The sequence below is a fragment of the Hemicordylus capensis genome, chromosome 2 (assembly GCF_027244095.1).
Source record: "Hemicordylus capensis ecotype Gifberg chromosome 2, rHemCap1.1.pri, whole genome shotgun sequence".
Taxonomy (NCBI): domain Eukaryota; kingdom Metazoa; phylum Chordata; class Lepidosauria; order Squamata; family Cordylidae; genus Hemicordylus; species Hemicordylus capensis.
The window spans coordinates 191,255,946-191,282,584 of record NC_069658.1 but is presented as its reverse complement, the minus strand read 5'-3'; the positions used below and the strand labels follow the sequence as shown (position 1 = coordinate 191,282,584).

The following is a 26,639-nucleotide window of genomic DNA, read 5'->3' as shown; positions in this document are numbered from 1 at the left end:
AAGGGTTGGTTTTTACAAAATGTTCGACTTTCCTCCTTGGAGGGAGGCCAACAGCCAGCTTCCTGGGCTCTGCAGTTACATACAAATTCCAAGTGGGGGAGGAGCACAAGTCTCCAGGAGAACCAAGAGGGCTGGGAGGAAAGTTAACCCCTTTTTTACTCTCTGCTACTGCCGATCTGCAAGAGACTTGACATTAATTCACAGGGGTGCAACTGCACCTTTGCATCCCCCCTGGATCCGCCCCTGAGCATAATGGTAGCTCCACCCCTGGTCCCACGGTTGCCTCTGGACAAACAGGTTTTATAGGTTTATAAAGCACTGCAAACACATGCTAAACCTCCTAATGAGAGATGATGCTGAGAGGAGTGTGTACTCGTGACATGAGCAGGAAAGCTGCTTTCATGCCATCCTAAACTTTCTGGAAAAGTGCAAGGCTGCTGGCCTCTACCACCTTCTCAGATGGACTTGCTATATGGCACACAGCAGGCACCATTTTCTGAGGTTTGGAGTCAAAGTATAATAATATACAGTACAATACAATGAATATTTATATACTGCTTTTCAATTAAAGTTTTCAAAGCAGTTTACACAGATATAAATAAATAAATAAAAATGGCTCTCTGTCCCCAAAGGGCTCACAATGAAGAGAGACACCAGCAACAGCCACTGGACGGATGCTGTGCCGGAGACGGATAGGGCCAGTTACTGTCCTCCTGCTAAGTAAAGAGAATCACCACTTTTAAAAGGTGCCTCTTTGCTCAGTTAGCAGGGGATAATCAATGATATTAGATGCACATTAAATGCTGCAGCTCTTTAACAGTGGGACACTACCAAGATGGTAAATAGGTGTGGTTAAAAGGGGGCATGTGGTTAAAAGAAGCAACATGTCCTACAGTGCTATCTATCTATCTATCTACACACACAATTGATTGTGGCATCTGTTTTCATTAATGTGAGAGGGTGCTTTTGCCAATTAAGAGATTATGAAAAATAACATGTCGCCAATACCAAGCAAAGTAAATACTGTATAGAGGCTGTACTTCTGATTGCTGGCCAAGACATTTTTGAACAGTCCGAAGATCTGCTTCCTCATTGCCCAAGAACTCTCTTTGAATGGAAGTTCAACAAATTAGGTTTCAGGAATGGCCCTTTTCCAAAAACTGGTGCCCTGAGGGCAGAAGAGTAGGGATGTGGCATGTTCCACCTCAAGTTATAAATTAACCTTTCTTGTGGAACAGCCATGGCAAGATACAACGTCCTTATTTTACATAGTTCAGATCTAAACAAAAGGTCCTCTGTGGCTACCTGATATCCATTTTCTTCACCCCCAAGATGGATGAAGAAAAGTATCAAGATGACTTCCGAACATATAAAGGTAAAGATTTTCTCCACATTCTTGGCACCTGATGACAGCAAACAGTGGGCCTGGCTTCAACTGAAGCTGGGGTTTTCAAATCTTCATTTAGAAAGTTGTTTTAAGGGGTATTTTTAAAATTAATTTTAATTTTAAGAATGTACTTTAAACTTGAATATTGAGTGAGTATAGTGTAATGGTAGAGTTAATGTAATAAGGTAGTACTTAAGTGGAGGAACTGTGAGCTGGGAGGTCCCTGATTCAAATCACTATTTTGTAGGACATGCATCATGCAATTCCTTCCTTCCTTCCTTCCTTCCTTCCTTCCTTCCTTCCTTCCTTTATGTTTTTTCTATGTTTATCCTGCATTTCAGCCAGCTTCTGACAAACTGGGCTCTGGTCCATAAAAACTGATGCCACAACACATTTGTTAGTCATCAGGTTGCCACAGGATCCTTTTTGTTGTTTTTCAACCAAGAAGCTTCCAGAGCGAAGCTTACATTAAGGAAGCAATGGATGCAAAACTCACTTGGAAGTCAAGTCCAACTGAACTCCGTGGAACTTACACCTAAATAAATGTGCATAGGATCAGGCTGCATATATCCTCATTAAATGCAATCAAATCACAGTTAGATCATCATTATCTGAGCTTTCTTGGTGGTGGCACCTGCCCCTTGGATACCCTGACCAGCATCTTGCCACTTCAGTCATCTTTCATGGGGCTGATAAAAACAGGACGTGAAATCTTATTATTTTATTTTTAATAATGTTATTTTTCTTTTGGCTTTTTTTCCTTTTAATGAACTGTATGTATATATTGCATCATGTTTCATTCCTCTTGAAAGCCACTTTGGAAGATCTACTGGAAAGCAGGATAAAAATCTTCAATTAGTAATAATAAATAATTTCCAATCAGCAGACGAAAAAAAGGTGGGGGGGGGAATAGAAGACCAATTCAATTTTACATTTCTTAATTTAAAATATTTATACCTTAACTTCCCATCTTTCAATATCCACAAAGTGGCTTAACAACTGTATAGATTTTTTTAAAAAATGCAATGTTATAAAAACCACAGCAGTGAGAGGACATGGTCTAAGGGCACACGATACAGCCACCTTGCTGAAGCTAAGGTGGTCTTGGTGTGTTCAGTGCCTGGATTTAGACCCTATGCCACCTTTGGGGATGTGGCCTTAGCTCAGTAGCAATCTGCTTTGCATGCAGGTGGTCCCCTTCAGGTTCAATCCCTGACATCTCCAGGTAGAGCTGGGAAAGACTCCTGCCTGAAATCTTGGAGAACCACTGCCAGTCAATGTAGACAATACTGAGCTAGATGGATCAATGTTTTAACTTGGTATAAGGCAGCTTCCTGTGTTCCTGTGTTCCTATAATAAAAGCAGGTAGGACATGTGAGCAGCTAATTAACCCAAAGGCCTTCTGACATAGTTGTCCCTTAACTTGTTGTTTAAATCCCATTAATGAGGGAACCAGGAGAGCCTCCACAAAAAGGATTTATTACAATTTAAATGCTGAAAGACACATCGGATGGTGGGCAGGATATACAGCAGGCCTCAGAAGATTATATGCATGGGTGGGTAGCTAAATTAATATACATCAGAGTGTCAGAGGTGATGATCTAGGTCAGAGATTCTCAAACCTTTTTTTACACAAAGTACTTAAATTGCTTGGAATCTCAGCAGACCACTTACTTTTCTTTTTTGTTCTTCAAGTCAAAGCACATATATAATTTTAAAAAACCAACACCAAGTTGTTCTGGTAAGAACTAATCTGCCCACTTTCACTATCCCTACAACTGGACTAAATCTGGTCCAAATTGATTAGGCAGTTCACAAGTTAGCCCACTTGTGCTCCAAACATTCATGTGTCAGCCATCTTGAATCAGGATGGATGACATCAGCACAAATCGTTGAGGTGTCCCTATGTGTCCCTACAGCTGTAGCAAATTTAGTTCAAATTGGTTAGGTGGTTCACAAGTTAGCCCGCTTGTGCCTCAAATGTTCACATGTCTGCTATCTTGAATTGGGGTGGATGACATCATCACTAGGGATGTGCAAATTGGTTTGAATTTGAATAGATTCATCTTGAATCTGGGTTATTTGAGTGATTTGAATTTGAATTGAATTTGAATCGCCCCTTAAAAGTGCAATTTGATTCAAATTCGAATGAAATTTTCAAAATGCAATCTGTATTCAATTCAGGAGCCATTTGGCACTTTAAAAAACCATTTAGCCCCTCGTGATTGGTTTTAAAAGGTACCAAAACAGGCCTGAATCAATTCAAACTCGATTTGAATTCAAATCAAATTTTTGGATCAGATTCAAATTTGATTCGAATCCAAAATGAATTTTCATTCAAATTCAAAACAAATATAAAAATTCATATAGTGCACATCTCTAATTAACGCAAACTATGTCATTGAGGTGTTCCTTTGTGTCACTCAGTACAACTGCACCAAATTTGGTCCAAATCAGTTAGGCAGCCCACAAGTTAACTCACTTGCACCCCAAACGTTTATATGTCCACCATCTTGAATAAGGATGGATGATGATATCACAACTACACCATTGAGGTATCCTTATGTGGCCACACAGCTGTAGTAAATTTGGTTCAAATCAGTTAGACGTTTCACAGGTCCATCAGCTTGAATCATGGTGGATGACATCATCACAAACTATTAGTGATGTGCACGGACCGGTCCGGAGGCCATTCTACAGGCCTATGGACCGGTCCAAACATGAGGCAGTTCGGCGGTCCGGCACTGGGGTTGAGGTTCCTTTAAGGGCAGGGTGTGTGTGTACTTACCCCTCCCACCACTTTCCCCCCACCAGTGCACTCATTTTAGAAAGCATTTGGGGCAGCAGGGTACCTCCCTGCCACCCCTTCCCCCAGTCATCTGCAAAAGGCTTGAGAAATGCCTTTTGCACATGCACACGTCATGCGCGTGTGTCACGTTAAAGGAACCCCCACCCCAGTGCCAGACCGCAGCTCCGCGGTTCTGTGCACATCCCTACAAACTATGCCATTGAGGTGTCCCTTGTGTCCTTACAACTGCACCAAATTTGGTTCACATTGGCTGAAGCATTGTAAAGTTGATAGGAGGGGACACGCACATACACACAAAGAATGCCATGTGATCTCATAAGCTTACTTTCCTTTAGTAAAGTAGGCTAAAAATCTAGTCCAAGAAAAGCTACAGATATTCTCAACTGTTCCACAGCTTTCTGTGGAAATAACCTATGTGCAAAGAGCTCTCAAGAAAAAGGGCCATGAACAGGCACCCACAGTTCTATTTGCCAGCTCATCCGAGGTGAGTGTTCCCAATTCTCTGGCAAGCAAGACATCCAGGACCACAGAGATCTTCTCCCCAGAGGTTATGCTTCTGCTGCCATTTTTAAATGCAAATTGAGTACATTTTTAGGGACACATAGGGACACCTCAATGGTGTAGTATGTGATGATGTCATGCACCCTAATTCAAGATGGCAGATAAGTGGATGTATTAGGTGCAAGTGGGCTAACTTGTGAACTGCATAACCAATTTGAACCAAATTTGCTACAACTGTAGGTACACATAGGGATGGCTCAAGGATGTAGTTTGTAATAATATCAACCACCCTGATTCAAGATGGTGGGTACATGAACTTTTGAGGCACATGTGGGCTAACTTTTGAACTGCCTAACCAATTTGAACCAAATTTGGTACAGTTGTACCACAGTTGGGACATCTCAACAGCATAGTTTGTGATAATATCATTCACCCCAATTCAAGATGGCATGCATGAACATTTGGATGAATGCATGAACATTTGAGGCACAAGTGGGCTAACTTGTGACCTGCCAAACCAATTTGAAATTATTAAAATTGGTACATCTGTAGGGACACATAGGGACACCTCAATGGAATAATATGTGGTGATATCATCCACCCCAATTCAAGATGGCGGACACATTAACCTTTAAGGTGGAAATGCACTAACTTGTGAAAATGGTAATCAACTAAAATTATAGTGAAAGAAAAGTACGCAGATTAGTTCTTACCAGAACTTCTAGTTTAGAAGGTAAGAAACATCAGCAGTTCCAATCCTTTCTCAGAAGTGGGAGAGGCTTCCATTGTTTCTTAAGATCTCCACATCTAAGTGCAAATGAAGAAGATCACATCTCCCAAGCCCTTTGAGCATGCTGGAGGATTTGGGGAAGGAAGGAGGTTGGTGGGAACACAAAATAATGTCTGGCTAGTGAACCAATCAAATATTTGTGGACCCCAAGCCATGAACATTAAATGACATCATGTCAACTTAGCAAGTTGTCATCAAAGGTCTTACCATGCAAGTGAAATACAATATAGATGGATACACTGGATAACCTCTACTCAAACCATGTAGTAGAACATTGCTAGAATAGGGATGCTTGCATGACTCCTACCAGTAATGAGATATGTTCCTGCTATGTCTTTCTCCCCTTTCTTTTAAAGAAAGAAGTTGCTTTCACTACAACCAGAGGCCTATCTTAAAAGTCTACGTGCTGTTGGGTGTCTCTTTCCTGCTGATTGGTATATACTACGTTGTGGTTCTTTCCCAAGGTACTTTTCTATTTTCCTCCTTTATTATTCAAAAATGTTTCATCTGTACAGGAGGGAATTTTTTGGCTTGGGCTTTGTGAGGAAGCGTTTTTATTTCTTATTATTTAATAAATATCAAATTATACATATTAATTAATTTGCTTTATTAACCGCCTGATATAAAACATCTCCAGGTACTCCTGCTAACTGAACAAGAGTCGTCTTTTTAAAGTGGGCTAACTTGTGAACTGCTTAACCCGATTTGGACCTAACTTAGTCCAGTTGTAGGGATAGTGAAAGGAAAGTAGGCAGATTAGTTCTTACCAGAACTACTTGTGTTTCTATTGAGATTGTGAGCCCTTTTGGACAGGGAGCCATTTTATTCCTTTTTCTATGTCAACTGCTTTGAGAACTTTTTTGTTGTTGAAAAACGTATATAAATATTCACCATCTTCTTTTTTTTCTTCTTCTTCATCCCAGTGGTTCCTGGTAGTGAAGCCTAATCTCCAGGTGTTCTGCTATATACTGAAGCCTCGAGAACTATATCACTGTTAATATAAAGTTGGCATTTTTATGGTTATATTAGGGATAACTTCCTTATACATTCAATTCATGCTGAATCAAAAACACATAGTAACTTTTGAACAAGAGGGAAATGGGCATAATTTTAACTGGTAATATGCTTAATTTTTCTTCTCCCCAACCTGTTATAACTAAACCAAATTCATTGTTTACTTGTTTTATTTTTTAGTCCCTTGTTTTATGGTGAACCACACCACTGAGGTTATTGCTGTATTGTCTACAGCCAAGGGATATTCACACCCTGAATATCTCTTGGCTGTAGACTCTACTGTGGGAGAGTCTGTTACACCTGCAGTCTCCCCTCAGAAGTCCTGGTGGTATATGTAGCCAGCATCAGATCTGCAAAGTTCATGGTTTGAGAGACAGTTTACCCGACCCTTCAGAACTCCCTGTGGGGGCATTCCATATTTGATCCTGATTCCTGGAGTAAAATAAGAGATGGCCTATATCCAAACAAAGAGTTATGCACAGGGAACATTTCCACCCACACATGGAAAGAAGGGGCAATTTTTGAAAATTCCTCCCTTCCCTCTGCAGCCACCTGTGTTTACCAAAAATATGCCCCTGGGGGTTGAGGAATCCTCAGGGACATATTTTCAGGAGACACAGAGGGAAGAAAGGACTGCTGAAAATCACCCCTCTCTTCTATGCATGCATACATGGAAGCATTCCACAAGTGCAACACTTAGTTTGGACATGGGCCCTTGAGTCCTCTGCAATACACATTGAACTTGACAGGGGGAAGATGTCTCTTATTTTGGGGTGGGTGATGAACCAGTGCTTTGGGAAGAGGTGAATATATTGCAGAGCAGTACCTGATAGCTGGCATACAGTAGCAGTCAATATAGGGCAGGATCCTATTGAAGACTTACATTATAATGATGAATAAATTCACCATTCAACCGAGTAAGTTGAATTTCAAATACTTAGGTCAGATTTTAGTTTCTGGAATCAAATTTGGGTTCCACTGTTAATATCTATATGATTAATTCTCTTAGCCGGCATGTGTGTCCAGGATTTGGTGGCGGAACTCTCACGACACGCTGCGAGAGTTCCAGCGAGCGGCCTGGCAGAGGGAGGAGGGAGGAGTGGTGGGAGGGTGGGTGGGCGGGCGTAGGAGAGGGGAGAGAAAAGCAGCTGTGGTGGGCGGGGGGAGAGAAAAGCGGTGGCGGGCGGGAGAGAAAAGCGGCGGCTGGTGGGTGGGAGGTAAAAGTGGCAGCGGGCAGGTGGGCGAGAAAAGCGGTGGCGGGCGGGCGGAGTGGGAGAGAAAAGCCACGGCAGGCGGGCAGGCGGATGGGGGGGAGAAAAGCTGCGGCGGCAGGCAGACGAGAGGGAGAACAAAATGGCGGTGGGTTGGCAGTGGGGCCCTTTTTGGCTGCCCACTGCCTGGTGAGGCTCTGTGTGGGGGGAGGAATGGGAGGGAAGGGGAGCTAGAGAGCACAGGGCTGGAGGGAAGGGGAAGAGAGGAGAGACCGAGGCAGGAGGAAGAGGGAGGGGGAAACAGCCGGCCCCAAAGCACGGCACAGACGCTCTTTGCGGGGTCGGCTAGTTGTTTTAAAAAACGCCGGGGGGGGGGGGCGGGGAGGTATAAAGTGGAATGAGAATTAACTGTGAATTGAGGGAGGGGAATATTACGAATACACCAAATATTGGATGCTCTGTTGCTGTTCTTGAATGCTCTTCTTTACCCCACCCCCCATGTAAAGGTCCAATATTATTAAAATATACACAAAATAACTATTTTGTAACTGTTGTGGAGGAATGCCATCATTCATTCATTGCATATTTGTTGCATTTGTTTAGATTACAGGAAAAATTATTCTAATAAAAATACATATTAACAAACTGGATGTTTAAACGGGAAAAATTTTAGCACTAATAATTTCCCCCTCTTCCCTCCATTGTGACATTCAGTAGCCACACTTTCAACAGACCTGAGCCAAATGGACTTCCAGTTTCCAAACCAGTCTTCTGACCTTGATTTACTATGTAAGTCTCTACCTCCTTATCCTTAGGGTAACCAGGTCTCCTGAAACTTAGGGGTAGACCTTGGGAGTCAGGTATGGTGCCATGCACAGCAAGAGGCAGACTCTGATAGCCTTTGGTTATATCATTTCGGGAGCTCCCAGGACTTTGTTCTCCAGAGTAGGATCATTGCCCATGTGTTTTCAAAATATATTTATAATGCTTCTTTTGGTATCTGCCTCTCAGTCATTCTTTCCTACAGAAAGAGGACGTGCGGGGAAAGGGCATAGTTTAAACATAAACATGGGAGAGAAGTCTTGGATGAACCATGTGGAAAGTAAACTCCCTCCACCCTTACTTCTGATTCTTTTCCTTCCATCTTATCTGGATTAAGTTTCAATTTATTAACTCAAATTCAGAACTGCCCCCAAGCACTAGTTCAAAAACTCTGCGGCATCTCCAGGATTAGAGACAATGGAAATTAGGGGTGCACATGAGCCAAAAAATGCAATTCAGTTTGAATTCAAATCGATTTGAACCAAACCATGTTCTGCCAAAACGGTTCAGTTGAATTGACCAGCTGGTCTGGTCCATTCATTCAAACTGGTTCAGCAGTTTGGGTGGCAAAACTTGTAAAGGGGAATCTGATGAGGGAATCTGATGAGGATACAAGTAAAGGTGTGAAGGAGAGGCAAGAAAGGTTGTTTAAGTCTTTTACTTGGCTCACCACCACTCCCCATTCGCTGCTTCCCACCACCCCCATCTTCAGCTGAAATGCTGGTTCCGGATTCTGCACATCCATTGGGAGTGGTGAGCAGAGAGCAGGGAGAGGCTGCGAGCTGGATAAGAGACTGAAACAACCTTCCTTGCCGCTGCCTCACTGCCCTTCAATGTAGAACCAGTTTGCATTGAACCAGGCTTGGTCCAGTTCAATTGGGGACCGAATCAGGCCCAGTTCAGTTCATGATCAAACCGCAGAACTGGTCTGGATCAATGCAAATCAGTTCTACATCAAACAGTTCATGCACACCCCTGATGAAAATTAGAGAAATAATTGAATCTGCGCACTGATGACACTCAAGCCTGAATTTCCCATAACCTTATCCATCTCTTTAATGGAGATGTTAAAGAGGGATGAGATGGAACCTTGTGGTACTCCCATATGTAAAAGGCCATAGAGTGGCGCTGTAGTCCCCCAGCAGTACCTTTTAAGACCTACCCAGCAAAAGGGACTAGACCCACTATAGAACCAGGGCCGGACTGGGGGGCACTGAGAGGGCGGTGGAATGTGTGTGGGGAGGGCGCCAAGTTTTGAGCAGAACAGGTAATTAATGGTTGGAGTTGGGGCACAGGGCCACCGCGCGGGTAGGGCACACTGGGAATATGCCCTGTTGCTCTGTGGGCCAGTCTGAGCCTGTATAGAACAGTGCCTCCAAGCCCCCATCCTAGCCAGGTGGTACAGAAGGATACCATGGTCAATGATCTCATTCCAGAGTTCCAGAAGAATAAGCAAGGTTGCACTCCCCCTGTCCATCTCCCGGTGTAACCCTGCTGTTCCTTCTTGATGTGTAGCATGTGTAGCATTGACCATGGAAAGTCAATGAGTAATTTTTTTTCCTTTGCCCAGTGTTCCCATGTGGTCCTGAGAACAGAGAGTGGGAATACTTCAATGGAAAGTGTTACCATTTTTCCCTGGAGAAAACTTCTTGGATGCAAGCCAAGACACAATGCCAAGGGAGACATTCACATCTGGTTGTCATCAATAATATGGCCGAACAGGTAAAGAGGTGGAAAACCCTACTTCTTTGGGGGAACATCCCATCATAACAGGCGGGCTGCTGGGGCTCAGTACAGTATTTGCAATGGGCAGTATCTGCCAAGGGCAAAGCAGTTGCCCATGGGGACACTATTCAGGAGCACTATTTGGGAGAAAAATAAGGGGACTGGCCTTCCCCTTATCACCCGTTGCCACCATTGGTTCAGCAATTCCCCCCAGAATCAGAAAACAGCATGTTTGACCCTTGAAGGCAAAGACACACATTACAATTGTTTCCAGAGTTCTACCAGCTTGGGGCAAAAGAACAATCCTAGAGGTGATTTTCACGATTGCCAAAAAATGGGCTAAGGAGTGTTGTTGTTTTTAAAAAGTATTTTAAATGGTTTTAAATGGTTTTAATTGTTTTTATATTGTTTTTAGCATTATGTTTTCAATTGTGTGTTTTAATGTCTTTTAAAAGCTGTTGTACACTGCCCAGAGCCTCTGGATGGGGTGGATTATAAGTGTAACAAACAAACAAACAAACAAACAAACAAAAACAAACAAAGGAGCCTAGCCCGCTTTTTGGCGATCGTGTGCTGCAACGGGAGCCATGCGGCTCCTGGCAGCAAACCTCGCTAATTCCCCCTCCCCTTAGCCGAGGTTAACGGAGTGAGCGCTCCGTTAATCTTGGCGTTTTGCTCATGTGTTGCTGTGGTGCGTGGTGACACATGAGTAGACCCCCGACTGGGAGGCTGCAAGCAGCCTCCCGGGTTTGGGGGTCTCTCCAGGATGCCCCATGCACTTGCGTGGGGCATCCTGAAACTTCCGGGGGCCATGCAGCCCCTGATCAGCCCCTGATCCTCACAACCCACCAGCTCCATGATGGAGCCGACAGTCGTGTGGGCAGCCAATCCAGCCTCCCACGGCTACCTGGCGATCGTCTGCAGGGAGAATGGGCTAAGCCCACTCTCCCCACTAACCCTGTTACAGCAAGTCTCACTGATTGTGAGACTCTCCTCAGTGTCTTCCAGCTATCTCTCCTGGTCCTGGAAAGCCAAGATTTAGATACTCTGTCTCAAGAACGAAAAGAGTCTGCTGGGCCATCCAGTTCCATTAGCCTCTATTGTGATCTTTCCTGGATTGGAAAAGCTATCCAGAGTGCTGCCCCTTTAAATGCCAAGCAGCTTTGTTTGAATGGTGGATTTCTAGTTGTCATTAGACCCTCCTTGAGGATATAAGGGCTGGACTCTGTTGAATCAACATCTGCCTTCCCTGACAGCTCTCCCAGGTAGGGATGTGCAAAACATTTCAGGTACAGAACGATCTGTGCCCAAAACGACCAATTTTGGGTGATTCGGAGCCAAACTGAATCACCCATGATGAGACCCAATAATTTTCGGACCCGAAACGAATCACCCCTGTTTCGGGTCCGAATTTTTTGGGTGTTTTGGGTCTCCTTTTTGAGCCCTAGAAAAGTGCCTGCCTTGTCTTCTTCTTCCCCCTCCGTTTTCAGTTTGACGTCTCTTTGAATTTCCCACTTTTTTGCCTCCATTGATTTCAATGTAGAAATTGCTTTCCTTTTACTTTAATTGAAAAGGTCCTGGGGCCAAAAGAGTGGGGTGGGGTGGTAGTGCCTAATGGGTGGAGGCTACCACCCCAATTGCAGAGTGATTGGGCAGAGGGCTGATTTTTGGTGAATTTCTGCAGTTTATGCATCTTTAAGGTTTCCCCCCATTAAGTATAATGGATGGTGTATTGCTTCACATCGGGGGGAAAGGGGTGGCCTAGAGCGGTGTGGGGTTGGTGGTAGTGCCGGGTAGGGGCAAGGAAGCTACCTGAATTTTTTCAAAGGATTTGGGCAGAGGGCTGATTTTTCAGCAGCCCCATAAGTGCACTTGCAGGTTGCTGGGGTGGCACAGAGTGAGTGGTGGTGTAGTGCACATAGGGTGCCAACCACCCCCATGGGTTTCTAACCCATGGCGTACAGGGTTCTGTTGTTTTTGAGGTATTCTGAGTGTGGATTCTATGATAGCAAATGAGATTTTCAATGACACACCATGAATCCACTAATTTGCTATCATAGAATCTAAACCTTAAAGACATGAACTTCAACAATTAACCAAAAATCAGCCCTCTGCCCAAATCCTTTGAAAAAATTCAGGTAGCTTCCTTGCCCCTACCCGGCACTACCACCAACCCTACACCACTCTAGGCCACCCCTTTCCCCCCAATGTGAAGCGATACACCCCCAATTCTACCTAATGGGGGGAAACCTTAAAAATGCATAAACTTCAGAAATTCACCAAAAATCAGCCCTCTGCCCAATCACTCTGCAATTGGGGTGGTCGCCTCCACCCATTAGGCAACACCACACCACCCCACTCTTCTGGCCCAGATCCCACTTTCTGCCCCTGATCTGCCCCAAAGACACTAAAACTTCAAAAAATCACAAAAAATCAGCCTTGCCCAATCCCCCTGAAATTTGGGTGGTAGCCTCCACCCATTGGGCACTACCACCCCACCCCACTCTTTTGGCCCCAGGACCCGTTTTTCTTACCTGAATTGATTCAGATTAGGATTCGGGTAAATCCGAATCCGAACCGAATCGGGGGTGATGCAGGTGAGCAAAATTTGGGCACAGAACAGAACAGGGGTGTTTTGGTTTGGGTCTGAACCGAAACACCGAAAATACCGAATTGCACACCCCTACTCCCAGGTCCTGAAGAACTAGACCAATTTCTCTGGAACATGTAGACTGTTGCTGCTGTCTGTAAGTCCTGCTATTCAGTGACTCCACAGAAGTTCGGTATCTCTCTGTTTGGCTGAATAGTCTTGGAGCCTGTTCCTCCCCTACTGTCAGAAAATAACTCTCTGCTCCATTTTAAAGTTGTCTGGGCTAGCAGAAGCAACAAGAAGTACCCTCTTGATTCTGTTTTATTTTAATTGTGATTTTAAAGTTTTATTGTGAAAGGCAGGGCATAAATTGAATGAATGAATGAACAAACTAGCTAGCTAGCTAACTAACTAATTAAGATAGGATAAAGGTAGAGAATGGATCACAAAGAATGAAGTTTATTTTATTTATTTTTGCATTTATATACCGCCTTTCGTTAAAAGACAACCCCAAGGCGGTAAAAAGACAATTAAAACATCAAGCTAAAAAGTATAAAAACAGGCATAAAAACAATACAACAGATAAGTTAAGCTGTGCAACAAAGTGTGGCTGAGACCATGGGTTCAAAGATGTTAGGGACAGTTGAATTTGAATCATGGCTCATTCTGGCATCATCTTGATGCTTTAGGTTGGAGTACCACCCCCAGTACATGTAAAATGGGCCATACATGTATATACATAGGGAGTTTACAATAGCAGCTACCTGTGAATCCACAAACAGCACCCCTAGATTGCATTCCTGATCTGAAAGGGCTACCTCCTTCAAAAGCAAGCAAGCCCCACTGGAATTTCCTACCAGCCCTATCTCTGTCATGTCTGGATTCTGCTTTAGCCAATTTCCCTACATTTACTGGACCATGACCTGTAGAACACCAACAGCAGCTCCTGGCCGCCTGGTCACTGTAATATAGAATTGGGTACCATGATGGAAGAAATAATCTTGTTTCCCCCATTTAGAAACAAAAGTCCTCAATAAAACCAAACTGCCTCCATTAAGGCATGATGGAATCATGTACCAAGCATGTTGCTCCTAGAAAAAGTATATTCTGTGGGCCAAACTACACCTTGAGGCTGTTCTCACAAGCAGCCAAGACTGGGCTAAGGCTCAGCTTCCCACGAGAACCACCGGGACCTGAGGGGCTCTGAGTCCCGGCAGTGCCTTGATGGCAAACCTACCTAGGAGTCCACCAGTTAGCCAAGGTAAAGGGTGCTAGCATGCCATTCACTCGGGCTAACTGCTTGTGTGCCAGTACCAGCTGTCTCTGACACAAGTGCAGGATCCTGGCCATTGCCAGAGGGATCCCCACAATGCACTGCACATTCAGGCAATGCATTGTGGGACTTCTGGGGGCCAGGATGATGTGTCCCAGCCCCCGAACCTCCACGCTGCCTGAGGCAGCAGCAGCTTGTCTGGACACACGAACTGCATGCCTAGCAACTCTTCTAGATCGTCTGCAAGGAAAGTAAGCACCTGCAGCCTTCCCCACCGCCCGCCCTCAAACCTGCTCATGAGATTGTGAGAAAGGGCTCATTACATTAAGCGCATCATTGGAGCCAACCCCTGCTAACTTGGCAAAGAGGCACCTTTTAACGTGGTGATTCTCTTTATTTCGCAGGGGGAGAGTAACTGGCCCTACTCACTGCCAGCACAGTACCTCCTGTGATGGTTGCTGGTGTCTATCTTATGTTTCTTTTTAGATTGTGAGCCCTTTGGGGACAGGGATCCATCTTATTTATTTGTTATTTCTCTGTGTAAACCGCCTTGAGCCATTTTTGGAAGGGCAGTATAGAAATCGAATAAATAAATAAATATTTTTTTTAAAAAATGCTTGTGCATTATGTCCTAAACAGAAGTTATGGTGGAAAGAGTGATCCATATTTGATCCATATCAGGACTGCAACATGGGGGGCTTTAACCCTTTGCCCCTGCCAGGTTCCCGATCCAGATTCCTCCTTACTCACCCACAGTTGTTACATGTCTGGAGGAAAGCTCCCACTGGGAAGGAAAGTGGTGGTACCAATCCAAATCTCTGGGGGCAAAAGTTTAAAGCCCTGCTTCCAATGCCAGAGTTGCAGTCTGGCTCACCCTTTCCCCCACAACTTGTATTTAGCGGGGGGGATTAAAAAGTACATCTGTTCTTATGTCACTCCTGATGTAATGTGTGGCTTAGCCCTTAGTGGTTTCAGAAAAGTGCTTGCATGTATTCATATGCTCTAGAGTGGCATGGATCACAAGTTTTACATGCATACACTCCTATGCCTAGCTGTTCTGCAACATTACTGATCTGAGAAGGGTGACAGGGAAGGTTGGGAGGGCCGTTGTGCCCAGAGAAATTGAGGGCTAACTGCCTTGGTCAAGAATGTACCCTCCTCAGACCTTCTCTGCAGGCAGCTCCTGCCTGGCAGCAGATTATTAGAGAACAAAGGAGCTGGTACAAGCCAGAATAAAATCACTGAGGCATGGCCCAGAGGGGTATGTTATCAGAATGTGCACGACTCTGTGCAAGACTTACAACCAGCCCTACCGGGGTAGGAGAACTGTAGCCCAGGTAGGACGGGTCGTGAGAACTGCCAGGATCCAGATGCTCCTCTTCTGGGTAGTCCGGGTTTGAAACCCAAACGAAAAGTGAGGTCGGAAGAGGTGTGCGTGTGCCTCCTACCTCACTGCCTGGACATGTGGACCGGTCATGTGCCTGGTCATTTCCCCCCACAGAGATGGGAGGAAAGGAACGGCCCAGAAGCTGGGAGATATTGCAATGCACTGTGCAAGCAGCATGGTGCCTTGTGGGATATATGGTGGCCGAGCATCCTTCCCCCCATCTCTGGATTGCTATGCCACTCACAGAGCACAGCAGAACCCAGGAGCAGAAGGAGAAAGGTAGGTAGACCCCTGTCTTTCCTCCAGCCCTCCCCAGCCACAGTGTCAGTGGTCATGAGAATGACGTCTATGTGTAAGGTGAAAAAGTGCGAAAAACATTGATGGAGGTATTGGACCAAGTTAGTGACAAATTTTGAGCCGGGTCTCATGATCCGTGAGACCCGGTTTCTTCGGGTGAGCGGAGAGAGCGGGCTAAGCCTGCTCTCCCTGCTCACGAGTGGAGAGGGAGCTCTGGGTGGCCGGATCGGCCGCCCACACGATTGCTGGCTCTGAGACAGAGCCAGCAGGGGCTGGGGAGCTCGGGGGCCGTGCACCCCCGCAAGCCCCAGTATGCCCTGCGCGAGCATGCAGAGCATACTGGGGAGACCCCCGAGCTGGGAGTCTACTCATGAATAGGCATGACGTGAAGGCACAGCACGGCTAATCACGATTGTAAAAAGCAGGTTTGCAGAGCGCTCGCTCCGCAAACCTGCTTTTTACCTGGGGTTCCAGAGCGGATTACCAGCTCTAGAACCACCGGGCTTGCAGCCGAGCCTGGTGGTTCAGACGATTAACAAAAATCGGGCTAGGCTCTCCTAGCCCAATTTTTGTTAATCGTGTGAATAACCCCATAGTCTTTTTTAAAAAGTTGTTGTACACGACCAAGAGTGTCTGGATGGGACGGTTTATAAATGTAATAAATAAATAAATACATATGAACCCTGTGAAAGCCCACACAACAGTGGCTATGTAAATCAGATTCCAAATGCACCCTGCCTTGACCTTTTGGCAAAAATGGAGCCATGCTTATCTGGTGTTTTTTTTCTCCTACAGAATTTTCTTCAGACCCGGACTAGGAATGAACGCTACTGGATGGGACTCACTGATCTAGAATTAGAAGGACATTGGAGATGGGTTGATGGAAGTGATTACAGAAACAGCTTCACGTAAGTATTGAGTAGCCTCATTCGATCAGCCAGCCATGTCAAGAAAGGCTGAAACAAATCTGGAAGATTTTTTCTTTTTTTTCAAGTTCTCAAATTTGCCAATGGAAAATCTCACTTAGATTTGCAAATTCTGGATCCAATTGTGTCCTCTGCAAATGCCAAACAACCAATAAAGTACTTCAAAATATAATCTCACCAAAAGCTGCAGTCTAAAAAAACTGAAAATACCCACAAAATCCGCTCCAAACTAAAATCTGGGATGTCAAGTTTAAAAAAATAATCATGTTTTGAAGTTGACATCGTAGCTCTAAATTTGAAGAGGGTTTGGTTTGTTTTAGATTTGATTTATTTATTTTATTTATTGTTAAATTTGTATACTGCCTTTCATTAAAAACAATCACAAGGTGGTTCACATAGAAAAAGTTTTAAAAGGACTATAAAAATTACACAATTAAAATATTGTGTCAAAATACTAAAAAAGATCTAATTAAAATAAAATTAAAATACATACATAAAAAGAATCATACAATATACAAAGAAGCAGCAATGGAGACAATCACATAAAAGCCTGAGTAAAAAGCCAAGTCTTCACATGCTTTCTAAAAGCCATGATGGTGATCGAGGAGTGAATAGCCACCGGGATAGCATTCCAAAGTCTGGGGGCAGCAACAGATAAGGGCCTGTCCCGCGTGCACGGCAACCGAGCCTCCCTCATTGTAGGCACCCGGAGCAGGGCCCCCTCTGATGACCTCATAAAGCAGGCAGCAACTCTTGGGAGCAGGCGGTCACTCAGATATCTCGGGTCCAAACCGTTAAGGGCTTTAAAGGTCAAAACCAGGACCTTAAATTGGACCAGGAAACAAATTGGTAGCCAGCGCAGCTCTTTCAAAAGGGGAGTGATATGCTCCCTTCGGGCAGCTCCAGATAAAAACCTGGCTGCCATATTTTGCACTAACTGCAGTTTCTGGATATTCTTCAAGGGCAGCCCCACATAGAGCGTGTTACAGTAATCCAGCCGTGACGTGACTAAGGCATGGGTAACTGTGGCCAGATCTGCCTTCTTGAGAAAGGGATGCAGCTGGCGCACTAGCCGAAGCCATGCAAAGGCACCCTTGGCCACCACCTCCACCTGAGCTTCCAGAAGCAGAGATGTGTCCAGCAATACCCCCAAGCTGCATACTTGCTCCTTCAAGGGGAGTGCAACCCCATCCAGAACCGGTGAAATCTCCTCATCTCGATTGGCTCTCCTACTGACCAACATTATCTCCGTCTTGTCCAGATTCAGTTTATTAGCCCACATCCAACCCATCATGGCCTCCAGCCACTGATTCAGGACATCCACCGCCTCCCTAGGATCAGGTGACAAGGAGAGATAGAACTGAGTGTCATCTGCATATTGCTGACAGCTCAGTCCAAATCCCTGGATGACCTCTCCAAGCAGTTTCATGTAGATATTAAACAGCATGGGGGACAAAACCGAACCCTGTGGGACCCCACAGGCCAATGGCCAATGGTCCGAGCAGTAGTCCCCCAGCACCACCTTCTGGACCCTCCCCCCCAAGAAATGACCGGAGCCACTCCAATGTCGTACCTCTGATTCTCATATACTCAAGTGGCGGTCTAGAAGGATACCATGGTCGATGGTATCAGACACCGCCAAGAGGTCCAGCAGAACCAACAGGGACATGCTCCCCGTCTAGTTCCCAGCATAGGTCATCCACTAGAGCGACCAAGGCAGTTTCAGTCCCATATCTGGGGTGGAAACCAGATTGAAAAGGGTTCAGATAATCCATATCATCCAAGACCCTCTGCAGCTGGGACGCCACCACATGCTCTATCACCTTGCCCAAAAAGGGCAGCTTGGAGACAGGTCTATAGTTGTCCGGGTTGGAGGGATCAAGGGAGGGCTTTTTTTTAACAATGGTCTTTACCATCGTCTCCTTGAAGCACAATGGCATCATGCCCTCCCTTAATGAGGCATTATTAATAATCTCCATCCATCTGCCTGTCCCCTCCCTGGCAGCTTTTATTAGTGATGAAGGGCAAGGGTCAAGAGCACATGATGTTTCCCGCACACTGCCCAGGATCTTGTCCACAGGCTGTACCAACTGAAAATAATCCAACACAATAGGACCAGATGGTACCAGAGGCACATCTGCCAGAACTGTCAGAACTCTGAAGTCCAGATCAGCACGGATGCGAGTGACTTTATCTGCAAAGTGACACGCAAACTGATCACAACAGGCTGTAGATGATTCCTCCCCCATTACCTGGGAATATGTGTGCAGCTATGTCTTTGCTACATGAAACAGCTCCGCTGGTCTGCTCTGAGCAGATGCAATGGAGGCGGAGAAAAAACGTATATTTGCCACCCCCACCGCCACAGAGTAGCCCCTCAAACGGGCTCTAGCCTGTGTTCGGTCAGATTCATCACCACTCTTCCTCCAGCGTTGTTCCAGTCATCGCCTGAGTTGTTTCATCTCCCTAAGCTCCGAGGAAAACAAAGGAGCAGATCGGGCTCCACCAAGTCGGAGAGGGCGTTTAGGAGCAACTGTGTCAACAGCCCGGGCTATCTCTCCATTCCAGAGATTCACTAGGGCCTTGACAGGGTCACCAGCTCTGGACACTGGAAACTCCCCGGGGGCTTTTTTTTAATGCTTTTGGTGAAATTCTGTTTAGGAGTACTCTTCTTTTGCTTGCCAGTTTCATTCAGTCTGGCCAGTCTTATTAGGGGCCCATTCTCATGACCAGAACATTCTCAGTGAAATGGTTAACCATAATCAGTGAGTCCTGTGTGCTCCCACAGACAACCTGGAATTTCCAGGCAATTGCTGAGGTTATTATTGATTGATTTGATTTGATTTGATTTGATTTGTAAACCGTCCTTCCAAAATGGCTCAGGGCGGTTTACAATTAAAACACACCACTAAAACAGTAAATAGCGAAAACAAATTAAAAAACAATATAACAATTAACAATTTAAAAACATTTTAAAACAACAATTAAACAATTACAGCGATTAAAAACCCCAAAATCGGGTTTTGAATTTTAAAATAAACCAGAAATTAAAAACCCCACAATTTAGGAAGCTGAGAAAGCTTGGGTGAAAAGATGGGTTTTCAGGTGTTTTTTGAAAATTACCAGAGATGGGGAGGATCATATCTCAGCAGGGAGCACATTCCACAATCTCGGGGCAGCGACTGAGAAGGCCTGTCTCTGTGTAGTCACCAAACGAGTTGGCAGTAACTGGAGACGGACCTCCTCAGATGACCTCAATGGGTGGTGGGACTTGTAATGAAGAAGACACTCTCTTAAATACCCAGGGCCTAAACTGTTTAGGGCTTTGTAAGTTTTAACTTGCACTTTGTATTTTGTCTGGAAACCTATTGGCAGCCAGTGTAACTCCATCAGTAAAGGAGTAACATGGTCTCTCTGAGATGACCCAGAGACCAACCTGGCTGCTGCATTCTGAACCAACTGAAGTTTCCGGACTACGTACAAAGGCAGCCCCATGTAGAGCGCATTACAAAAGTCAAGTCTGGAGGTTACCAGCAGATGTACCACAGTTTTGAGGTCATTGATCACGAGAAAAGGACGCAGCTGGCGTATCAGCCGGAGCTGATAGAAAGCACCCCTGGCCACCGCCTCAACCTGAGAAACCAGGGAGAGGTGTGAATCCAGAAGTACTCCCAGACTGCAAACCTGTTCCTTTTGGGGAAGTGTGACCCCATCTAGAACAGGGAGATCCAAATTGTCTCTAGAGTTCTGACCCCGCACAATAAGTACCTCCATCTTATCTGGATTCAGTTTATTCTCCCTCATCCAGCCAATTACCGCTTCCAGGCAGGCATTTAGGGAGGATATGCCAGCTCCTGAAGAAGTTGACATGGAGAAGTAGATCTGGGTGTCATCAGCATACTGATAACACCCAGCTCCAAATCCCCTGATGATCTCTCCCAGCGGTTTCATGTAGATGTTAAAAAGCATTGGAGAAAGTATGGAACCTTGAGGGACACCATATTTAAGCTCAGATTATGAAGAGCAACAGTCTCCAATCGACACCATCTGGAATCTCTCTGAGAGGTAGGAGCAGAACCACTGTAAAAAGTGCCTCCCACCCCCAACCCCCTCAGACGTTCCAGAAGGATACTATGGTCGATAGTATCGAAAGCCGCCAAGAGATCCAAAAGGACCAACAGAGTCACACTTCCTCTGTCAATTGCAATTGAAGATCATCCATCAAGCCGACCAAGGCAGTCTCCACCCCATAGCCCGCCCGAAAACCAGTTTGGAATGGGTCTAGATAATCAGTTTCCTCCCGGACCGCCTGAGGCTAAGAGGCCACAACCCTCTCAATTACCTTGCCCAGCCATGGGAGGTTGGAAACAGGCCTATAACTGCTCAACTCCGAGGGATCTAATGCAGGCTTCTTTAGAAGAGGTCTAATGATTGCCTCCTTAAGGCAAGGAGGCATCCTGTCCTCCCTCAGAGAAGCATTTTTTATTTCCACCAGGCTGTTTACAACAACCTCCCTGCTAGATCAAACAAGCCATGCTGGACAAGGGTCAAGAGAACAAGTGGTAGGCCTCACCGATCCAAGCAGCTTGTCCACATCCTTAAATTCACAAGCTGAAACCGATCCAGTCAAATCACATAAGAGGAGTCGTTGGGCACCTCCAGCTCAGACATCAAATTAATTGTGGAGTCTCCATCTAGGTCGGCCCAAATCCGAGAGATTTTATCTGCAAAAAACTCTTTAGACACATCACAGCGGGTAACTGATGACTCCAAATTCTGGTTCAAGGGAGGGGGGGCAGATACTAATCCCCTCACAACTCTGAACAACTCCGCTGGACATGAACTCGCAGAGGCAATATGGGCAGAAAAGAACCGCCTCTTTGCCGCACATATTGCCTGAGCATAGATCTTTAGATGTGCTCTATGTCGCAATCTGTCAGATTCGAGTCAAGTCTTCCTCCACTTGCGCTCCAGTCGCCTACCTTGCCGTTTCAGCCCCCGTTGATCTTCCATATACCAAGGGGCCAATTTTGAAGTGGGTCAGAGGGGACGCTTGGGAGCAATCGTGTCTACTGCCCTGGTGAGCAAGTTGTTCCAGTTCTCAACCAGGGCATCAACAGGATCACTGTCAGTATCTGGCCACCTGGCAGGGAAGTTCACAGTACCAAACGGAGCCGCAGAAACAAGATACGGCTCGGAAACAGTTCTTCTTTATCGGGCTTGGATGCAAGCTGTCGACGCGAAAGTTGACAAACGTTGCTTTCCAGCAGTGAATAGAAAGCTGGTGACGTAATTTATAGTACAAGCCGAGAGCTCCCAGCTGGCAGGAATTCAAGGCTTATCAACCCTCTGCAAGAGGCATTTACTCCTCCTGATAGTTTCAAGCTGAGTTCTGCGCCTTGTAAGACGCCTCTGTTGTGGAGTCAGTGGAGGTTGCTTGCATAGCTCCTCTTCTGATTGGTCCGTCACGGTTTCTGCTGTCTCAGGTTGTTGTGCCTGCTCTGAATCATCTGCCTCAGCCATTTCTTGGAAACTGACAGCCAGGCTCTGCCCCTCAGATACCCTGGCATCGGCTGAAAAGTTGACAGCTTCCCCCTTCTTCCTCGCTGTCTGAGATCGAGGGCGTGACAATCACCAGCAAAGCCAACTTTAAATCCCTCCAAGGCTTCTTGGAATCTTAATGGATCCAATAACCTCTTCGGGCGGACCATTCTAATGGGCCTCTCGCCCCTGCGGAGGTGGGAAGTGGTTATAAGTCCAACCTTAACCAGATGGTGGTCCGTCCATGACAATGAGGAAATCACAGGAGTCCCCACCCACGGAACACCACCCTGATCAGAGTAAAATACCAAATCAAGCATGTGACCTGCAATATGCGTCAGTCCAGAGACCACTTGGGATAGACCCATAGTTGTCATGGCCACTATGAACTCCTTAGCTACCCCGGACAAATTGGTCCCGAAATGAACATTGAAGTCCCCCAGCACCAAGAGTCTGGGAGACTCCAATGCAAGTTCCGCGGAATTAAATTTTTTATTTAATTTATTTAATGGATTTTTATACCACCCCAAACCAAAGTCTCGGCGTGGTTCAAAATAACAAAACAAAACAAATAAATAAAACATTAAAATCAATTAAAACTTTAAAAGCTGCCTAAAATCAGAATGATTTACAATATTTAAAATTACAAAAGCTAAAAGGCCTGGTTAAAAAAATGAGTCTTCAAAGATCTTTTAAAAACCACTAGAGATGGGGAGAGTCTTATGTCAGCGGGAAGCACATTCCAAAGTCTTGGAGCAAAAACTGAGAAGGCCCGTCCCTGAGTGGCCACCAAATGACTTGAAGGTAGCCACAGACTGGCTTCCCCTGACGAATGCCAGGGGAAATGGCATTCCATTTCCACTGAATGCAATGGACGATGGGGATCATGCAGAAGAAGACGTTCTCTTAAATACCACGGGCCTAAGCTGTTTAGGGCTTTATAGGTTATAACCAGTACTCTGTATTTTGTCTGGAAACCTATTGGCAGCCAGTGTAACTCCTGTAATATAGGAGTAATATGGTCTTTTCGAGATGACTCGGAGACCAACCTGGCTGCCGCATTCTGTACTAATTGTAGTTTGCAGTAATCAAGTCTGGAGGTTACCAGCAAATGTACTACTGTTCTGAGGTCATGAATCTCAAGAAACAGATGCAGCTGGTGTATCAACCAAAGCTGATAAAAAGCACTTCTGGCCACTTCCTCAACCTGAGAAACCAGGGAGAGGCGTGGTTGGTCAGCATTTCACTGGGGCCGCCTAGTTAGTCAGCATTTCACTGGAACCGCTGAGGTTAATCAGTATTTCACTGGGAAATGCTGAGGTTAATGCTGAGGTCCCATTTCACTAGGAAATGCTGAGGTTCACTGAATGCTGAGGATAATCAGCATTTCACTGGGATCGCCTGGTTAGCAGTCTTGATTAAATGCTGGTTAATCACAGCGATTTAACAGAGATTGACTGGAAATTCTGGGTTCTCATGACACACTCAATGGGAGTGGAGGGGGCTTACAGATGGTGGTTAACTGTTTAACCACAATGATTGTGGTGGTAAGAATGCAGCCATAGTATGTTTTGCTGCTATCAAATATATGTTCCCAAGAATACACAATAGGGTGGTTCACACAAGGTTAGTGTTACTAATAGACACCCTACCCTAGTTTGGGAGCTCTGCACACTCCCAATATTTGAATATCTGTGCGGGGAGAACAAGGTTGCAGGCTCCTCCCATGATCAACTGGTAAGTAGCACTTGGGTCAGAGGCTTTTCTTCCTACCCTATTCAGTAGCTGGCTGCAGCTGCTGGGTAGGAGGGAACACCTCACTGCATGGATGAGCCTCCCTTGCCTTCTGAAATTCGTTCATTCATTCCCCCCACACACCCCTCTCTTATTAAGAATCATCAGGGAAACTTTGTGTCTAGCCCTCGTTGTTTTAATTTGCGAAATCTGGATTTGGTTCTTGTGTCCAGGACCTGGCCTGCATATCTAAGAGTTCATCTACCTATTTATGGTTTACCTTGGTTTACTTCTTGATCACCTCAGGCCACCTACAACAGTAAGGTGTAAAACAGTAAATCTGCAACAGTAGGACAGACATTCATGTTTCTTGAGTCCCCTCTCAAGAGGATGGTTCTGGGTCCCATGCCTAGATGCCGCTTGTCCTCTTAGTCCTGCAAATGCAATTATCATTTGCAGTTATTTTCAGCCATACATAAGGCACATCTGCACCACAAATTCCATCAGTTTCATATCAATTTGACTTCATGACTCCCCCCAACACACACCCTCAAAGAATCCTGAGAACAGTTATTCAGTAAGATGCTGACTTCTGTTCGTGATCCCTTGGTCCCTTTGCAGAACTACAGTTCCCAAGGATTTCATGGTAAAAAGCAATGACTACTAAACCAGTTTAAATCTGTTATGTAGACAGTATCTCTTCTCATATTTTATCCATAGCAGGAATAGTAGTATGTGTTGAAACAAAAATATTAAGTTTGTCAGAATGGGCTGGAGGGCTAAATTATCTGCAGGACTTTTTAAAAAGAATCTTGTTTCAATCACAGGTACTGGGGTGTAGGGGAGCCCAATAACGATAACTATAGGACCAGTGAGGACTGTGCCCATCTCTGGGGCAATGGAGCATGGAATGATGTCTACTGCACCTACTTATGCTTCTACATCTGCGAGAAGCCCTTGCCGCATCCTAGGCCAGCAAACTAAAGGGGGATCTCTGAGCCACGTAGAACTGAATGCCCTAGTTGCCACGCACTGCAGATTCTACCCTCCGGACACGTGTACACAAAGGGAGCAATGCAAACTTTCTGAAGAAAACCATGTAAATTCTGAAGGAGCTTCCAAAATGTCATTTTTCAATCCTTTAATGTTAATATTTGATCAATTTTGTAAATCCTTACGAATTCTGAAAATCGTTACTGGGCTGGTTCAGAAATCACACAGAGCCTCAGTTAAAACCTGGCTCAGCACAGCATCCCTGAGCCTTGTGAGCATGTGCTTCCCTGCCTCTGCCTGAAGCAGCGTTTACTCCTGATTTAGAGTAAAATAAACCAGGATTGGTTGTGATATCCAAACCAATGGATCTTGGTTTATTCTAACACACTTACTTGAAATAAACTGTAATCTGTAACTCACTTCAAACCTTGGTTTCATATCACAGTTTATTTCAGGTAAGTAGATTAAATAAACCAAGATTGGTTGGTTCAGACCTCCGAACCATTCTTGGTTTATTTTCACCTAACTTTGAAGTAGACATGTGAACTTCAAAGTTCACCTAACTTTGAAGTAGACACTCATTATGTGGGCATGAGAACAAGGAACATGCACTCCCAAGGCCTGAGGATGTTGTGCATAGCTTGGCTTTAAGTTAGGATCCACATGACATCTGAACCAGCCCACAGACTACTGTACAGAGGACTTCTGGTCTTTATTGTTTTGGAGTTCTACAGCTAAACCAAACAGATTTGATTGGCTGTCATTTTGTGTTTCTTGACATTTGGTTTGAAACTTAAATAATAGTCCCAGTTTCTCTTTAAAATGTGACATTCAGAAATATTAGAACGATCAACCTGATCCAGAAGTCCATGAGTGCTGCCATGTGCATTTAGGGCTCCACCACATGCAGGCTGCCTCATTCACTTGTGAATGAAGAAGAAGTTGCACACAAATTGAGCAATGCTCACATACAACCATACCTCAGTCCACATGTCTGAGCTCTCAGTTCTTGCAGCAAATTACTAGATAGGGACTACTGTGTTGAAAAATATTAAAATTACTTCTGAAATGCCAACATGGACAAATTGCTTTGAATATATTGATGTATTGATGTGCTTTTCTTGTTGCAGAGAAATTACTTATCCTCTCTAAGTAATTGAACAGGAAGCAACTTTACCTGAGAAACAAGAGTTTGATATTTATTATTAACTAAAACATAGGCTAAGAAGAAGAAAAACAATAAACTGACTAACAGTCTTTTATGCAGAGAGAGGGAGAACCCCTCAGTTTGAATTCAAAGCAGCAAGTAAAAAGGCTAACAGAAACTTAGACTCCGCCCCACCCCCAGCCAATACATAGAGACATTCACATAGAGAAGCATGCTCCATACAAATAACTTAGACAATGTCTATGACAACATCCCAGCATTTCTGGCATGTGAGAAAACTGCAAGATAAGAAGAAATAGTTTCCTTTATAAAAATATGTACATCTTGCCTTGGAGCTTTTCACTCCCAAGCCATCAGATAGTCACAATCAGACCGGTTCTCACACTGGCCAAGGAGGTCTATGAAATATGCCCAGAGGATGTGCAGCCTCTGTTGAGATCCAAGGTCTTTGTGCCCTGGCAAGTATGGCCA

The 26,639-nt window shown here is 44.9% G+C and overlaps 1 protein-coding gene across 1 annotated transcript; it reads left to right on the top strand.

Annotated features, from left to right (window-relative positions):
- The first annotated feature begins 1,226 nt into the window (after window positions 1-1,226).
- Window positions 1,227-26,075, top strand: LOC128342385 (hepatic lectin-like). Its single transcript, XM_053289642.1, has 6 exons — window positions 1,227-1,375; window positions 5,844-5,951; window positions 8,427-8,501; window positions 10,105-10,256; window positions 16,602-16,714; window positions 24,835-26,075. The coding sequence occupies exons 1-6, from the start codon at window positions 1,333-1,335 to the stop codon at window positions 24,989-24,991; spliced, it is 648 nt and encodes a 215-aa protein (XP_053145617.1). The 5' UTR covers window positions 1,227-1,332; the 3' UTR covers window positions 24,992-26,075.
- Window positions 26,076-26,639: the final 564 nt, after the last annotated feature.

What these genes read in the sequence shown, in the direction of transcription:
- LOC128342385 (XM_053289642.1), top strand. Translation starts at nt 1,333, where the DNA reads ATGGATGAAGAAAAGTATCAAGATGACTTCCGAACATATAAAG. An exon ending in TTCTGACCTTGATTTACTAT is followed by an intron (nt 8,502 to 10,104) that starts GTAAGTCTCTAC and finishes TCCTTTGCCCAG; the next exon opens with TGTTCCCATGTGGTCCTGAG. An exon ending in TCAATAATATGGCCGAACAG is followed by an intron (nt 10,257 to 16,601) that starts GTAAAGAGGTGG and finishes TTTCTCCTACAG; the next exon opens with AATTTTCTTCAGACCCGGAC.